At 43.3% G+C, this 18,736-nt stretch overlaps 1 protein-coding gene across 1 annotated transcript in view; it reads left to right on the top strand.

The window, feature by feature from the left end:
* The window catches only part of svopa (SV2 related protein a), a 60,196-nt gene that overhangs the window by 39,254 nt on the left and 2,206 nt on the right, over window positions 1-18,736 (top strand). The window contains exons 12-16 of the mRNA XM_078554413.1: window positions 2,038-2,145; window positions 3,261-3,372; window positions 9,713-9,794; window positions 10,867-10,956; window positions 13,574-13,766. Coding sequence (XP_078410539.1) covers window positions 2,038-2,145; window positions 3,261-3,372; window positions 9,713-9,794; window positions 10,867-10,956; window positions 13,574-13,765 — 584 coding nt within the window. The 3' untranslated portion in view covers window position 13,766. The remainder of the gene's footprint in view (window positions 1-2,037; window positions 2,146-3,260; window positions 3,373-9,712; window positions 9,795-10,866; window positions 10,957-13,573; window positions 13,767-18,736) is intronic.

The following is an 18,736-nucleotide window of genomic DNA, read 5'->3' as shown; positions in this document are numbered from 1 at the left end:
CTAAGCATTTCTTTTGTTATTCATTTGCGGAATGTGGGTATCGCTGGCTAGGCCAGCATTTATTGCCCATCCCTAATTTTCCTTGAGAAGGTGGTGGTGAGCTGCCTCTTTAAACCGCTGTAGTCCATGTGGTGTAGGTACACTCACAGTGCTGTTAGGCAGGGAGTTCCCGGATTTTGACCCAGTGACAGTGAAGGAATGGCGATATATTTCCAAGTCAGGATGGTGAGTGGCTTGGAGGGGAAATTCCAGGTGGTAGTGTATCTGCTGCCCTTGTCCATCTAGATGGTAGTGGTTGTGGGTTTAGAAGGTGCTGCCTAAGGAGCCTTGGTAAATTTATGCAGTGCATTTTGTACATGGTACACAGAGCTGCCACTGTTTGTCGGTGGTGGAGGGAGTGAATGTTTGTGGATGGGGTGCCAATCAAGTGGGCTGCTTTGTCCTGAATTGTGTCAAGCTTCTTGAGTGTTGTTGGAGCTGCAGACGTCCAGGCAAGCTGCGAGTATTCCATCACACTCCTGATGGTGGACAGGCTTTGGGGAGTCAGGAGGTGAGTTACTTGCTGCAGGATTCCTAGCCTCTGACTTGCTCTTGTAGCCACAGTATTTATATGGCTAGTCCAGTTCAGTTTCTGGTCAATGGTAACCCCCAGGATGTTAATAGTGGGGGATTCAGTGATGGTAATGCCATTGAATGTCAAGGAGTGATGGTTAGATTCTCTTTTGCTGGAGATGGTCATTACCTGGCACTTGCGTGGCACGAATATTACTTGTTACTTCTCAGCCCAAGCCTGAATATTCTCCAGGTCTTGCTGCATATGGACATTGACTGCTTCAGTATCTGAGGAATTGCGAATGATGCTGAACATTGTGCAATCATCAGCAAACATCCTCACTTATGACCTTATGATGGAAGGAAGTTCATTGATGAAGCAGCTGAAGATGGTTGGGCCTAGGAGACTACCCTGAGGAACTCCTGCAGTGATGTCCTGGAACTGAGATGATTGACCTCCAACAACCACAACCATCTTCCTTTGTGCTAGGTATGACTCCAACAGGGGTGAGTTTTCCCCCTGATTCCCATTGATTCCAGTCTTGCTACACTTGCCACACTCGGTCAAATACTGCCTTGATGTCAAGGGCAGTCACCTTAACTCACCTCACCTCTAGAGTTCAGCTGTAATGAGGTCAGAAGCTGAGTGACCCTGGCAAAACCCAACTGAGTGTCAGTGAGCAGCTTATTGCTAAGCAAGTGCCGCTTGGTAGCACTGTTGATGACCTATTCCATCACTTTACTGATGATTGAACAGTAGACTGATGGGATGGTAATTGGCCGGGTTGCATTTTTCCTGCTTTTTGTGTACAGGACATACCAAGGAATGGTGATGGTGGTCTCTGGGGCATGATCTGTAAGGTATGATTGTGTGACAATCCTGTTGCTTGACTAATCTGTGAGACAGCTCTCCCAATTTTGGCACAAGCCCCCAGATGTTAGTAAGGAGGCCTTTGCGGGGTTGACAGGGCTGGGTTTGCCATTGTCGTTTCTGATGCTGGGTGCTCCATCTGGTTTCATTCCTTTTTATTGGTTTTTTAGCAGTTTGATACAACTGAGTGGCTTGCTAGGCCATTTCAGAGGACAATTGCTTCATCATTAGGCTTTTAATTCCACATTTTTATTGAATTCAAATTTTGCAATCTGCCGTGGTGGGATTCAAACCCAAGTCCCCAGTGCATTACCCTGGGTCTCTAGATTACTAGTCCTCTGACAATACCACTATGCCTCCAATTGACTGAATATTTCCTGCATTTTGAGCCGACTCCACATTACACAATTACATATTTCTCCTGTTCTTCAATTACACGTCTTAAAGGAAGATTGCTCTCGTGACTATGTAAAGCCATAAACACATTTCTTTTGAATACAGCATGTCAGTCCCTTCAGGAGAGAAAATCGACAAAAAATATAAAATAGTGTGTGAATAATATTCACTTGGCATGAGTACATGGGCTGAAGGTAATTTTACTTAATTTTTTTTAGTGTCGACAGGTGGTAAGAAACCTGAGGGAAGGTGTACATTGGAATGTAAATATCTGAATGTCACAGATTACACAGACCTTCTCTGGACTACATTGTCAGAATTCCCAGGTAAGAACTTGGAAGGTGTTCTATTTTGCATTCATGAGTGGATTTATCATTGATTTGTCATTGGGTGGCGGAAGGGGGAAGAAAATTGAGTGAGAACTCCAGGATATTAGTCTAATAACTTATATTATCCAGTACTGAATAATTGCAGAGACATTTGTCATCCTCATAATGCAATATTCCAATAGCATAGGTATTATTTTGTTACCACAGAATGTTTGTCCAATAAGTCTTTGCATATTCCTATCAACTTTCATCCAACGATGAAAGATATTCAAAGAAATGAAGAAGACAGCTCCTGATGGCTCAGTGAATAAATGTACTTGCCTTTGTAGTATAGTCACTGTTTTACAGGCAAACGCAGCGGCCAATTTGCAAACTGCAATCGTCCCACAAACAGCAATTAGAAGAACAGCTAGTAAATTTGTTGGTGCTCTGATTATTATTTATCCCTCAACCACCATCACTAAAAGAATAACTTTAACTGGTCATTCATCTCAATGTTGTCTGTGGACTTCGCTGTGAACAAATTGGCTGCCATATTTCCTGTATTATAACAATTACTACACTTCAAAAGTACTTCATTGGTTGAAAATCACTTTGTGATGTCTTGAGGTCATGAAAGGCACTATATAAATGCAAGTTTTTTCTTTCTTTTGGAGGTGGTTGAAGGATGAATCTTGGCTTGAACACAAGGGGAACTCAGCTCTTTTTGAAAAAGTACTTTGTAAAACAAGGCAGCACTCCCTCAATACTGCTCTGAAATTTTAACCTAAATTTATGCAGTCACTTTCTAGAATGGGCCTTGAACCCACAACCTCTGACTCAGAGGTGAGAATTATACCAGTGTGAAACCAGACACACCGAAGTTCCTCCTCCCAATCCAAGGTGGATTGGCCCTTGCAGGAAAGCGTTTGTGTGTGCACGTGAATGAACTTTGCTGGGATGTTCCATGGTTGTACAGCTGGCTGAATTCACAGTCACAAGAAAAAATAAAGTAGGAGCAATTATTTTTTTAAAAATACATGCAGAGAGAATTAACTCATGCCACCTAGGTAAAAATCCATGTAACAGCACCTGGGTTCATCATTCATGTGGGCATGTTGATTTTTCTGCAGGTGTTTTAGTGACATTATGGATTATTGATCGGATTGGGCGTAAGAAGACGATGGCGGTGTCTTTCCTTATCTTTTCATTTTTTGCTCTGCTGTTGTTCATTTGTGTTGGGAGGTAAGATTCTTATCTCTTTTAAACTTCCTTAGTTTGTTTTATCAACGCTAGCAGATTTCCCATACTATTATGTGGAGATGGGTGTAATTGTTTTGGCATGAAAGTAACATTTTTTCATTATATTACTGTGGCTTATTATAAAGTAGGTTAAAGGGTGTGAGTCTGTGATTTAATTTGAGTCAGGTAGCTTGAAATTATCAAAAGAAGTTAGGGGTAAAAGGCATTTGGAATGTTAATGAGTAACCATGGGTGAGGGCTTAGCATATAGAGTGTGAAGGAAATTTGCATTTTTAGATAAGTGAAGAGTTGTTTGGGTTTCAAAGGGATGATAGGATGTTTACAACTAACAAGATAAGCAAGGCCAAGCAGTGTGTTTATTTTACCCAAAGGTGCTGACCATCTTGGCGACAAGAAAGATTTTTATATTATGGGAAAAGTAAATTTCCAAAGATATATAGAATAATGGAATTTACAGATTAAAGAGAGAGAAACATATATTAAAGAGGAATGGAAGGCTATGTTGTTGGCGGGGAGGGGGGGGGGTGCATGTAAGATCTAAAGGACCGTGTAAAACAGCCTTAGGGAAGCCTCCAGCCACTTTTGCTGAAGTATGCTGTGTCCAGTAACCAAAGGTGGAGGCCTTTGGAATTCCACTGTCAAGTGGGTGCCGTGGTAAACTTGCTAGCTTGATTATTTAAATTTAAAATCTATTTTGGACTATTGCCTTAAAGTGGGTGTGTAGTTGTGTATCAGGTTCATTAGAAATTTTGGGATTTGTTATATTATTAAGTAACTGTAATCTTATGTATGTGCTTGAAATCTTTTATTTTGTTAATAACTGTTTTAATTTGGTTTTTAAAATCTCCAAAGGTGTTAGTGGACTCATTACTTTTGAATGCAGTGCACAAATCTTCTTGTAATAAACACAAATTGCAAAACAGTTGTGATTTTGTGGCCAAATTTCCCTTGTGGATTTGGTCCACCCAGCACACATCACCTGCCATGTCATAATATTTTTAATATTTTGGGAACATGGTGGTATTCTGTAATGGAGGATGTGTGCATGTGTCCATGATTAATTAAACTGGGGGGGAGGTTCATAGAAACAGCTTGTCTGTGGGAGTTGAAAGATAAAAGGGTAAAGAAGCTAGATGCATGCATTTATAATGAGAGGCTCTGGTGAAGTGAATTTACAAGTAAATAGGTCATGTTTTAAATTTTGTATTAGGTGATAAGTAGGGATTTGACTTTTCAGCTGTCAAATTTCAAAGGGGAGCTTAGAAGTGACAAGGGACTTTTACAGCTTACAAAGGTTTCATAAGTAAACAAGGGGTTATTAAATTTTATTTAACCCGAAAGTGGAGGCAATAGGAAAACATGAAAGATTTTTATATTTTGGAAAAATTGAGGTCAAAGAGGCGTTTGAGAACAATGGAATCTAAGATGAAAGGGAAAAATGACATTTAAGGAAAGATGTTTAGTTGAGTTGTGGTGGCTGTGCAGGGGAGATGTCCTAAGACCAGCTCTATGCTGAGAAAAGGTGTGAAATCTGAACCAGCCATCCAGCGGGACCAAAAAAGTCTTTGGGCGGAATTTTCCCAGAATTGCACTAAGTGCGGTAGCGGGCGGGTAAATGGAGTCCTATCCACTGGTGAAAATGGCAGGTTTTCACGCTGTATCGTCCCGAACCTGCCTCATTATTTATTCGCTCCTGCGAAACACGCTGTTTCCATGGCGAGCGGGCTTTCCTTCGCCCGCCGCCATCACCCTGCTGTTGCATCACGCCTGCCAACATCTTTAAAAGGCAGCCGCCAGCAAAGCGCTCATCGCCACCAGCTCACCATCGCTGCCCAGGAGACATGGCCAGCAAAGGAAAAAAGACTGCAGCCCCCTGCTTCAAAATCGGGTCCCTTGAGTGAATGCTGGATGCCATGGAGCCCGATGGGATTTGCCCTGCCCCTGCTCTGGCCGCAGGATGGGTAACAATGTCACCAACCCAGCTTGGGAGGTAGTGGCAGCAGTGGTCAGCACAAACGCCCTGCAGAGGAGGACAGCCACCCAGTTCCGCAAAAGGATGAATGATCTCCTCCGTTCTGCCAGGGTAAGTCACTCTTATCACTCTCAACTCACACACTCACAAACCCATCACACATTCACAGGGTCCTCATTCATTGCCAGTGCAAGGGACATCATCATTTCACACACACCGTCATTGTCCTCATCCCGTTGATGGGACCACTCAACACCCAAACAGGCCAGACGTACTTATGATCTGGCCCGGCAGGCATCCTGATACACTCTCCTGATCTCTATCAATGCAGGACAAACTGGCTCACAATAGGAGGGAAATCGCAGACAGGTGGAAGGATGCCGGAGATCAAAGTTCTGACAGAATTCAAAAACAGAGCCATCCAGCTAGCCGGCGATGACCGGGACTGGTCCTGTGCTGATGGTGAGGTCAGAGCTGCTCTACTAAGTGAGGATCCAGCAGTGCAACATCCATCAGACAACCATGCTGTGAGTGATGTGTCCTCTTTCACAGGCGACTGCCATGTACTAATTATCTCCCCTTGCTTTCGCAGGCACATCTGCCAAACAGCCGACAGAGTCCATGACTCAGGGCTTCCAATCAAGCCTCGAAGAAACCTCTGAAGACCCGTCAGCGTTCACCCACACCCTCCACCAGCGCAGAGACACACACCTCGGTGGGGCCTAGCTTTAGAATAGCCTCGGGATCACAATCTGGTGAGCACATCACAATTTCTGATCCACAGCAGGCAGAGGCAGGGACTTTGCAGGTTCCTGGCGCTCGGAGGACTGGTGGAGGCCAGAACGTTGCTGAGTCCGAGTCAGATGACTCCTCAGATTGCAAGGCAAGATGAAGGAGTCTGTCCGTCTTCAGGCTGAGGTGATAGCCCTGGCATTGCAACCCACTGAGGTCAACACTGGCAGGATGCCAGCCGCCATGGAGACCTTGGTCCAGGATGTCACTCCTGCACTTCTGCGTCGGCTTAACTCCATCGCTGATGCCATAGCTGGCTTCCAACAGTGCGTATGCGAGAAGAATGCTGAGCAGCTTGATCTCACTCCAGTGACCCCTTCCACTCACAGAGTCAGCCAGGGGCCCTTCGGCACCCATAGGGAGGAGGATCAGCAGGTGCACACTCCGGATCCATCCACCCAGGTGACTCTGGGGGTGACCGGCCCTTCCAAATCCCCTCTTCCTGTGACTTCCGCAACTCCAGCTTCACAGGCCGAGGAGGGTGCCATTGCCACACAGCAGGACTCTGAAAGCAGGCCAGGGCCCATCAAGTCTTGGCCCTCCAGAGGACGCCCACCAAAGTCATCACAGACAGGTCGCCACAGTCAGCAGGCTGCCTCCACCTCTGCTGTGGATATCTGGGGAACACCAAGACGTGGCATCAGGGTTAGGAAAGTTAGGTAAGAGTAGTTGCACAGCCCAGCCACGGGTGTTGATACTTGTACATACTGTTCACTATTGTCAATAAACTCTTAAGAATGTCTCCCTGTTGCTCCTTGTTCTGATGAGCAATGTTCTTGTCATTCAGATGTGAAACTTTTCTGCACAAGATAAAAGGCAGGTGTCTCAGTCCAGGGCCTCTTCCCTGTACTCTGTGCAGCCTTCAGACCACAGTGATGGTCCAGTCGCACACTCCCTGAAAACATTACTGATGCCTGCACCACAGTGGTGCTGGTCATTGCTGCCAGAATGTAGTGGGCAGATGCCACCGAGTTCTCTCATTCTCTCTGTGTGCTCTCAGCACCTTTAAGGCAGGGCTGGCCTCCAACAAACCAGCATCTATAACCAGTGATGCTGTGCACCAGCTCCTGAAGGGCTGAGGTGCTGAAGGCGGACACAGCATCAGATGCGTCTCACGTTTCATGGCTGCGTCTCTGAGATGGCCCTGATCATGGAGCGCAAGCGAGCTTGTGGCCAGACAGGAGTCAGACATTCCCAGAGGCTATGTGAAGATCTATGAAGTATCCTTACTGCATGTTGTCATCATGCTCCTGCAATCGAGTGACTATTAGGCCCTCCACTGCATCTCCATGACAGGAGCATTCTCACAGAGGGTACTGGCACTGCCATAAGCCAGACTGGAGTCAAACGTTCACAGCTGTGATGTGAGGATCTATGGGGATGCCTCACTGCATGTCATCATTATCCTCCATAAATCTGGAAGCTAGGAGGGCTTCCTGAGCACGCCTGCCTCGTCTAGCCAGTGCGAGAGCCCCATCCCCATCATTGTCACCACCGAGGACCCCACCCAACCTCATCCCTGTTGGCATCCTCCTCATTGGAGGAGACATGCAGCTCCTCCATCTTCTCCTCAGCCAGCTCCTCTCCCCGTTGCAGTACCAGGTTGTAAAGGGCCCAGCAGACAACAACGATGCATGACACCCTCTGCGGACTGTATTGCAGGGCTCCACCAGACTGGTCCAGGCATCAGAACCGCATTTTCAACATCCTGATGGTCTGCTCTACCAAGTTGCAAGCTGCTGCATGAGCCTCATTATAGCGTCGCTCTGCTGCAGTCTGAGGCTGCCACATGGGTGTCATCAGCAACAGCCTCTGAGGGTAGCCCTTGTCCCCAAGGAGCCAACCCTGCAGCCTCTGTGGAAGACTGCAGGGATCTGCGAATGACTCGAGATGTAGCATCGTGCACACTCCCTGGAAAGCGTGCACACACCTGAAGGATGTGTTTCTGGTGGTCGCATACCAGCTGCATGTTCAGTGAGTGGAAGCCCTTGCAGTTGATGAAGTCCACCAAGCTTAGCGACGGAGACCTGGGTGCCACATGAGTGCAGTCAATCGTACCCTGCACCTGTGGGAATCCCGAGATCAGGGCAAATACAATGGCCCTTGCATCTTGGCTGTCCCGGTTCCAGGCAAAATCCCTCTGGGATTTGGCTTGTTCAGCAAATAACATCGACTGTGGTCATAATAATTGCTAACAGTAAACCACATAATACATAGTTTTTCCAAAGTAGAGCTTTTACATCATGTAACTCACAATCTGTTATTCAGATTACAAGGGCTGCTCTGAACATGCCCAACCTAAAGTCAGTTAGAGGCTATTTAAGTCCTCTCCAATGTCAGAAAAATGATTGGCCCTTTTTAAAATATCATTTTGCACCTGTAAGTTTACTATTTGAGGAGTAGCAGACAGGTGCCCCAGTACCTGGAGTTCAGTCTTTGAGATTTACCTGAGTCACACCTATTCACCCATTGTGGTAATGCAAGGTATAAATGGCAAAAAATGTAAAATATTTTTTACCCATTAAGTAAAGAATTGGAGTGTTGTTTTGAATGACATTTTTAGTGTTGCTGAGAGGAAATGATGTTGGAGCCAGGATCATGGTCATTTTCAGACAATGGCAAATTGACTTCAGTTGAGGGGTTGGTCACTGGTGACAATGGGAAAACCTCCCCGAATAGTTACATATAAAAACACTGAAATGCACCTTGGTTGGAAATCACACTAATAGAAAAAGAAGGAAGATTTTATATTGTAAATAGTGAAGAATAAGAGGTTTTGAACAGGAACAAAGTTACTTAACTAAGTAAGAAGGCAGATAAATAGTATTACAAATATTATACCTTTTAGTATCAGTAAAGGGTATAATATTTTTACCATGTGACACTGACTTTAGCAGATTTCTTCTTTTACAGTGATGGGAAACTTACTGTTTGTTTACACTGCAAGGTAAACATTAAAAATTGCACCCCAAATATGAGACTACAATCTTGAGCGACACTATGAGAAGTCTACTAGCACACTTTAATATGTTATTATGCTGTGTGTGCAAAATCCTTATTGTCTCAAATTGTTCCAGTCATCTTTGACAGAACTCACTGGGTGCTAAATAACTCTAAATAACCTTGGCAGATACAAACCAAATTTGAAGAAATGCATTAGAGTACTGCCTTTTTTGCTAAATTTAAGTATGAACATTTCTCACACAGATCATTGCATTTTACTTAGGTAACAAAAAGTATGTTTACATTAAATTTCACAAGCCAGAAATTCATTGTACAAGGTTAGTCCTTGTGACAATACTAAATTCAATGTGCGTTAGGCTACCCAATATTTGGGGTTCTGAAATTCCTGACACTGATCTGCATTGGGCCTCCTCTGAATCATTGCTAAGTTCCAGTGATGTTGTGAGATACCACATTGGCTGCAGGGCTGCATGTAGAAGAAACAGTTTAGTCAGAATGAATAGAGGAATAATTGCCTTTTGTTTCTAATTCATTTTTTATATCAGTTATCCTATTATCTGTGGGGATGACTATTTATGTGGTTCTCTTCTTCAGGTTGGCCCTCACAGCATTCCTCTTTATTGCCAGAGCTTTCATATCAGGTGGATTTCAAGCTGCATATGTTTATACTCCTGAGGTAAGGTCAATGTACTGCTGCACACAAGAATTCTAGAGTCAAGCTATCCATTTCTCATGTGTGCAGTAGTGCAGTGGTTATGTTACTTAACTGGTAATCCAGAAAATGACAATGTCAGTTTCAGAGTTTGAATTTAGTTTTTAAAATATGCAGTAAAAGCGTAAGTGAAGCAGTTGGATTGTCATAAAAATGCAACTGTTTCACAGATGTCCTTTTATAAAAGCAAACCTGGGATCTGTCAGGATTCCGTTTAACTTCAGTCTGACACCAACATGGTTGACTTTTAACTGCCCTCTGATCTGGACTAGTAAGCCACTCAGTTGTGTGAAACCACTACAGTGGCTGAGGAAGGCCCAATGCCATCGCCTCAGGGCAACTAGGGATGGGCAATAAATGTGGGCTCACCAGTGATACCCACATCCTGAGGATGCATAAAAATGGTGCATGATATAAAGAAAGAAATTGGATACAGTGCACTAATTGGAATCTACATGATTAGATTGACAGTTTTTTTTTTAAAAACAATCTTCACCTTTGAGGAGCAACCAAAGTTAGAATTAAGATTCTGAAACCAAGAATTAAATTCAGATTCCCTCAAACAATTTGCATTTGTCAAGAAGGATAAGATGGAAAAGAGTAGGGATGAACTCCAACGTAACAAGAATCTTCAGCTGTGTACATGGCAATTATAGTGTCGCTGTAAAATGGTTTTATAACCATTAAGTTCAGTTTTTTCCTCCATACTCACTCTACTATGACTGCTCTGTTTCAGCTCTACATCATTCACTACCTCCACCTCAGTCTCTCTCCATCTAAAGCCAAAACCCTTGTCCACCCAGTTCCCTCCACCTTGCCACCTCCTTTTCTCTTAAGAAAATTTCTCAAAATCTTTCTCTTTAACCATAGTTTTGGCTTCACCACTCTAATCCTCTCACTTTATTCCATTTCCTCTCCTGGCTGTGATCTACAGCTTTGTTTTTCTTTTGTGCAGACTAAGTAGTAAAGTAACAATACCCAAATATCCCCAAATGTCATCCTTCACTTTAATTCTCTCTGGCTTTATTTCTTCCAGGTTTACCCGACTGCCACCCGTGCATTGGGATTAGGAACATGCAGTGGGATGGCACGCGTGGGAGCCCTAATCACTCCTTTCATTGCACAGGTATGATGAAAACAAGTCCCACCTTTTTCAATAGATCATAATTCAATCTATCCACAGTGCACTCGGTGAGTTGGATTTTACTAACCCTTTCAGGACAGGCTGGGAGGCAGGGGGGTCCATTTAATGGAGACAGAAGGCTTGGTTGGTGTGCCTGTTGCCTTCCTTCCACCATGGCATTTCACCAGTGGTAGGGGCAGCCCTCCTGCCTAGAGGTCAATTAGGACACTAATTAAGGATTTCTGGCTGCCACTGGCTTTTTACCAGCAGTGTGGGAAGACTATCTGCTGAAACCTAACAGCCTCCCTGTGGCAGGAAGGCTGCAGGATCACCACCCACGATCCGCCTGCCTGATTAAATGCTCCCCTGCCACCAAACTCGCCACGGGGAAAGGCATTAAATTCCACCCAATGCAACTCGCTGTGTCCCTGAAGGGGACAGAATCTTTCAGAGTTCATGCTTCTGAATACTATTCTGAATACTACTCCTGCTGGAAAGTAATCATAAGGCTGCCTGGTAAGGGCAGGATCATGCTCCACTGTAATGTTCCTATAGTTAAATAGCATTCTGTCACATATGTCCACACATGAAAATGGCCACTTAGGAAATCTACTGGTGCATTGCCTACACTGGTGGAATTGTGCCTCACAATGAGTCACCATCTGGAGGAGACAAGGAGAGAATGGGAAAGGAGGTGAAATGTAGTAAACAAAGTGTCTAAGGCTCCATAGAGTTTTACAGATTGTTGCCATGGTGGCAAAGTTGTGTCGTACGTTCAATCTAATGCACTGTGCCACAGAGCAGTGAGATGCAGAGAATTCCAAATCTGTTTCCCTTTCTTAGCCATGCGACCATACTGAGACTACAGGCTTCCAGAACTAGCTGCTCCTGTAGCCAGGCTGTTCCAGGACCGTTACAACACTGGCATCTACCTGACAATGTGGAAAATTGCCAAGGTATGTCCTGTCCACAAAAAGTAGGACAAATCCAACCCAGCCAATTACTGCCCCATCAGTCTACTCTCGAACATCAGCAAAGTGATGGGAGGTTTTGTAGACAGTGCTATCAAGCGGCATTTACTCAGAAATAATCCGCTCACTGATGCTCAGTTTGGGTTCTGCCATGGCCACTCAGATTCCAACTTCACTACAGCCTTGGTCCAAACATGGACAAAAGGGCTGAATTTAAGAGGTGAGGTGGGAATGACTGCCCTTGATATCAAGGCAGTATTTGACCGAGTGTGGCATCAAGGAGCCCTAATAAACTGGAGTCAATGGAAATCAGTGGAAAACTCTCAACTGGTTGGAGTCATACCTAACACAAAGGAAGATGGTTGTGGTTGTTGGAAGTCAATCATCTCAGTCCTAGGACATCACTACAGGAATTCCTCAGAGCAGTGTCCTAGGCCCAACCATCTTCAACTGCTTCATTAATGACCTCCCCTCCAACATAAGGTCAGAAGTGGGGATGTTTGCTGATGATTGCACAATGTTCAGCACCATTCGTGACTCTTCAGATACTGAAGCAGTCCACGTCCATATGCGGCAAGACCTGGACAACATGCAGGCTTGGACTGATGTGTGGCAAGTTACATTCCTGCCAGACAAGTGCCAGACAATGACTGTCTCTAACAAAAGAGAATCTAACCACCTCCTCTGAACATTCAATGGTATTACCATCACTGAAACCCCCATTACCAACATCCTGGAGGTTACCATTGACCAGAAACTGAACTGGACCAACCATGTAAGTACTGTGGTTACTAGAGCAGGTCAGAGACTGGCAATTCTGCAAAGAGTAACCCCCCTCCTGACTCCCCAAAGCCTGTCCACCATCTACAAGGGTACAAGTCAGGAGTGTGATGGTATACTTTCCACTTACCTGGATGAGTGTGCTCCAACAACACTCAAGAAGTTTGACACCATCCAGGACAAAGCAGCCCGCTTGATTGGCACTCCATCCACCATCTTGAACAGTCACTCCCTCCATCACCAATGCACAGTGGCAGCTGTGTTTACCATCTACATGATGCACTGCAGCAACACACCAAGGCTCCCTCGACAGCATCTTCCAAACCCGCAACATCTACCACCTCGAAGGACGAGGGCAACAGACATTGGGAACACCACCGCCTGCAAGTTCCCTTCCAAGCCACACACCATCTTGATTTGGAGCTATATCGTTGTTCCTTCACTGTCCCAGAATTCCCTTCCTAACAGCACTGTGGCTGTACCTATACCATATGGAATTGCAGTGGTTCAAGAAGGCAGCTCACACCACCTTCTCAAGGGCAATTAGGGGTGGGCAATAAATGCTGGCCTAGCCAGCAATGTCCACACCCTGTGAGAGAATTTTTAAAAACTCAGAGAGTGAAGGAAATGCAGTGCTACCCCCGTGATGGTCCATGCTCACATCCTAGTGGCTAACTTCAGAGTGACTTGGCAGAGGCTTGGAAGCAACTTGTATTTTCAGCTGTAAATGCTGTATGCTACAAGGAAGTAAGGACCAAGGAGAAATGTTTAAAGCACCTTTCAGAAAACTTTGTAAAATGGTAGTTACATTATTGAAAAGACAGTGAAGAAAGGCACATTAGTTTACAGAACCTGTTTTTCCCAATCAGGTTATGTTGGAATCCTCAATCTACCTGACGCTTTCAGTATACAGTGGATGCTGTTTATTGGCAGCCCTTGCTTCCTGCTTCCTACCGATTGAAACAATGGGGCGAGGTCTACAAGAGTCCAGTCAGCAAGAGTGGGGTCAGGAAATGGTGGGCAGGACACATTGCTCAAGCAACTCAACCAGGAGCACCTAGAGTGAGTCTGTTGGAAGAGCAACCAGACCAAAAATGGCCTCACAGGAAGCAGACAGCATTGTGATAATTACCATTATACATCCATTCTGCTGGTTAAAAAATGGCGTGAGTATTAAGGTGGGAAACAAATGTAGAGCGTTGCTCATATATATATTAAAAAAAGGGGAAACAACCCCACCCCACCCCAGCAGTCTTGTGATGTCAAACCAAAGGGCACCCAAAAATGATTGGAAACTAAAAGGTAGAATCTAAAGTAGAATGTAAGGGGAGGGACCTGCCTTTCATACCTTGCCATTTACCCAGCCATAATACAGACAAGCTTTGTTACTACAAACTGCTATTGTATATGATTTCCCCCTACTGTGAGTTAACCCCATGCATTGATAAATTAAATATTTGCAACAGGAAGTACAATGTTTATTAATAAATGAATTGAAAACTATCATGGGTACTCATTAAACTTCAATAAGCTGGTCTAAACAATCTCTTATAGTGGCCACACAGTCCCATTTTCAATTAATCATAACTCTTGCACAGAAGATAAGCAGGAAATAAGTACTGAAAGTACACTGTCCAAATGAACTTTGCAGGCGTGCTGCCAAGTATGGACAAGTTGGTGCACAAGGACTTGACTTTATCATTGCACGGAAGATCAAACCACACAAGAAATAGCCTCAATGTGAATATGAGGTAGGTAAAGCAGGAAATCCTGGTCATCTTCACAAAAAGAAGTAATCTCATTAGAAAGACCAGTTTGTATTTGCAAGGTTTGTCTGTATTACTGTACCATGCAATGGGACTGCTTAACAAACCTGTAACTTTAAAACAATAAAAAATGTGCTTGAGGCTGCACCGCTTTATAGAAAACTCAGTTACATACTGAGAAAGTCAACATTTCCAACAGGAAATTTATGTATGTTAACATGTATAAATGCAAGATCATGGCTACCCACTAACTTCAACGAGCTGGTCTTGTATCAGGTGTTTTGCTAAGCAGGTGATATCTTAATGAGTCTCTTGCTGGTAAAACAATGTTTTTCTAAGGTGCCATTTCCTGATGTGTATGCCATCTATATCACAATAGGCAGCATTCTGTCACTTCGCTGTCACAATAGGTCATTCCTTGTTGCTAATATCGGACTTGATTATTCCTGGTTGGTATCAGTAATATTATAAGATTTTCACTGTTGCTATACCAATATTGTAATTGGTTATTCTTTGCTATGCTGAAAGCCAATCCCTGATGCTAAGGCGATAGTATCATTAGGGTGCTTTTGATTTGAACTTATTGAGGGCCATGCTTTAAGAACATTCCAACAAATTTTCCAGAAGATAGAAATGTTTGAATTTTTAACTTTCAGTATTTCTGGTAGCAAATTTCACAGGTACATTACAAGTAGAGCTATTCTCAGTTACATATAAGATTGTACTAGGTAAATGTGACATGTACTTGCCAAACAGGATTGGCTAACCCCCACCCCTGATCCACACATTGAGTTCACGCACTAGTTGCCTCTTTTATTCTCTCTATATCTCTGCTTGAACCAATATCATTTCAGTGCTTCACTGAGAATCATAACTCTAACCAATCCTATTTGCATGAGTGAAGTAATATATAACCTGTGATAATCGTAGAGATATTTACTAGCTGTAAGGAATTATGTTGGGGTAGTCCCTCTTAAGACCATAATCTAACTCTTTCACTGGGACAGCGAGAAGTAACAACAGTGACACTGATTCAAGATGAGAAATGGGCAGTTTCAAGAACATTTGTGAATTGTAAAAAATTATAAAAGGTTTAATGACAGCAGAATCTGATTAACATTGAGTTGAGCTTCGAACATGAGCTCAACATGTCATGTATGAATGCCTTAGTATATGTACTCCAAATGGCATTAAATTAGCTACATTAAAATCACATTTAATTAATTTGGAAATATTGAGAACAAACAATGGTTCATGGTTAATTTGGGCTGGTATAGGCAGGCTTTCAGACAGACAAATCATGCTCACTTTTGCGCAAGAGAAGTTGCCTGTGTGAATAGAAATCAAGGCATGCATCTGTACAGGAGTTAAAATGCCTTAGAAATATCCTAAAGCACTTGGAAAACAATCAAAGTGTAATGCACACAATAAGGTCCCACAAGTGACGATTGATTCTGTTTATGGTGGTGGTAGAAATGATAGCCAGGACACCAGGAGAATCCCTGCTCTTGCTCAAAATAAAATGGAGGCCCCGAATTTCCACAGTTTCCCTGATCTGCTGCTGTAACTTTAGTGGATGAGCAGCAGAACCATGAAACAGCAGAACAGGCACTTTTAGCTGTTTCTCCAGAGGTTCTGGAGATATCCAGCTGGAAAACCTTTGGGGAAATTCTGGAGGGGATTTTTAATGTAGACCTGACACGTAATTGGAAATTTGGCTTAATGTTTTATTTGAAGGATGACAACTGACTTCATGTTACACTCGCTCTACTACATTAGAGTTTCAGCGTAGATTGCGCGCTCAAGTCCTGGAGCAGGGCTTGAACCTACATTTAGAGGCTGAATTGCTACCAGCTGAGACAGGCTGCCACTTAACTACAGGTTGGTGGAGCCATTGTAATAGCAATGAGTTCTCGCTCAGAAATTGGCTATTTTGTGATTACTGTGGTTACAAGCAAACACAAAATCTGACTGTTGAAATGTGTGCAACTTTAGATAACTCACAAGTAGTACACATAATTGAATATCATGCCCCTCTCCCCCAAAAAGTGATCTTCTCCTTTCCCGGCACAGAAGATGGCAGGTACGTGCCCTCAGATCTCTACTGATGCATGGTTACATCACTTTCAAAGTCCTCCTGTTCTCCTCATGGGGAAGCAGCTTGTTTTTCTCAATACCATGTCAGATTGAATGTTTAGTGATATGCTGTATGCAACAGGGCTCATCAAAGCATGGATAGCCCTTTCTCATTGGTCATGTGCCACTGCTCCTCAGTCAGAGCACTCGTTCAGACCAGAAGCTAAAACCTCAATTTTGAAGCTAAATTAAAGTTCATCCCAATAATTTTGATTGATTAAGCCTAATTTCCATACACTGTACATCTCTCTAATGTGATTGGAAAACGAAAGCAGCAAATATGCTGCTCACAGGGGAATGCAGACTTACATGAAGAATTTTGGTCATTTTTCAATTATGCTGTGTTGTGTCTGAAAACCTGATCTCAGAAGCTTAACAAGTCATGAGTGGCATGCATCAGGTATGACCATCACAAATCTACAGGGCAAAAAAAACTGGTTCAAATATCTACTTGGCTGTTCGACCACCAAGATCAGATTCATTAAACACGAATAAACCAAATGTAGCAAGAATTATCAAGAAAAACAAGCAATGAGCATCAAATTAAAAATCAAATCCCTCAAATGTTTGTAAAACTTGCGCTTGTGAATCAGGGTATCAATCATATTGCTCAAGTAATTTCTTTACTTTGTTTTCGGTTGCTATTTTCTTTTCCAACTCAGGTGAATACACACAGCTAGAAATAACACATCAAGCTCACTTCAAAATTTCATAGATTTTAAAGAAACTCAATAATCTCACCCATAAAATTAATTATTTAATGCTACACCTCCAAGATGTTTCTACTGTAAAAGCCTGCCCTTCTGTCTGCTGTTTTGAGCTTAAATTTCACTGGGGCTTGGGTGCTAGGAATGCTAGTTCTAGGAATATGAAACAGTGAGAGATGGGAGTCTTAGATTCACACTGGATATTATAGTTCCACAAAAACAGAGTGCACCATAACAATTTCCACTTATGTGGCATCTTTAACATAGAAAAAAATGATCAAGGCAATTCTGAGAGATGTAATGAGACTCAAAATCAATGCTGAAACAAAGAAGAAGCTAATAGAAGGGAAGGTCAAAAACTTGGTCAAATATGTTGGCTTTAAGGAGGGTCTTTAAAGTGGAGAGGCAGAGGGTTGTAAAATCCCAGCATGGAATCTTGTGGCTTGAAGACACAGCTACCTATGGTAGAGTGAACAGAAGAGTGGGTGCACAGGAGGCCCGAGCCAGAGAAATAGAGAGTCCTGGTGAGGTTGAAGGGCTGGAGGAGGTTAAAAATTATGGAGGGCGGAGTGGAGAGGAGGCTTTAAAGGATTTAATCACAAGGTAGAGAAATTTAAATTGGAGATGTTGAGGGACTGACCCAACATAGGTCAGCATGGACAGGAGTGATGGGCGAGTATGACTTGGTACGAAATAGAATATGGGCAGCAGAATTTTGGATGAGCTGAAATTTGCAGAGGAGTAGGTAGGAAATGATTCAGGAGAACATTCATATAGTCAGGCTTAGAAGTGAGAAGGGCATGGATGTGAATTTCAGCAGCAAATGATGAGGCACATGAGGCAGAGACAGATGATGTTACGGAGGTGAAAGTAGGTGGTCTTTGTGAAGGAAAGGATATGGGGTTGGAAGCAAAGCTAAGGACTAAATAGAATGCTAAGATTGTAAACACTGGTCCAAACTGAGGTAATGCCGAAATAGGGGGTAGAATTGGTGGCAAGAGTTTGAGCTGAATCTGATTGCTTCTGAATGTTACAATGATCAGGTAGACCAGGGAACAGAGTTTGAACTTAGAGTCAAATTCTGTTTGAGAGTGAAAAGCACCACAGTTTTCATTCTATCCCTGTGGCACTAAAATACTTTGAAATACGTCATAACACCTAGGCAGAAAATTTCCAAACAGCTGTGAAGCATACTGGTGGAAAGAATTGTCAAAAATAAGGTATAATTTTCTGGCAAATTATAGATAAAACCACTAAACAGAAGTATTGTCAAAACCGTTATTTTAGTTAGGCCCGTGGGGTGATGGGTGGGGTGGATATTTGTTAAGTGCTCTGATGTTGACCTCAGACATTGGTTGGCTGGAGATGGTCAGTTAGCTGGGCCTGGGTGATAAGCAATGATCACCTGTTCAGGTTCAACTCA

This window comes from Cetorhinus maximus, chromosome 12 (assembly GCF_964194155.1).
Source record: "Cetorhinus maximus chromosome 12, sCetMax3.hap1.1, whole genome shotgun sequence".
Lineage (NCBI taxonomy): Eukaryota > Metazoa > Chordata > Chondrichthyes > Lamniformes > Cetorhinidae > Cetorhinus > Cetorhinus maximus.
The sequence above is the reverse complement of the archived record's forward strand: the minus strand, read 5'-3'. Positions and strand labels throughout refer to the sequence as shown.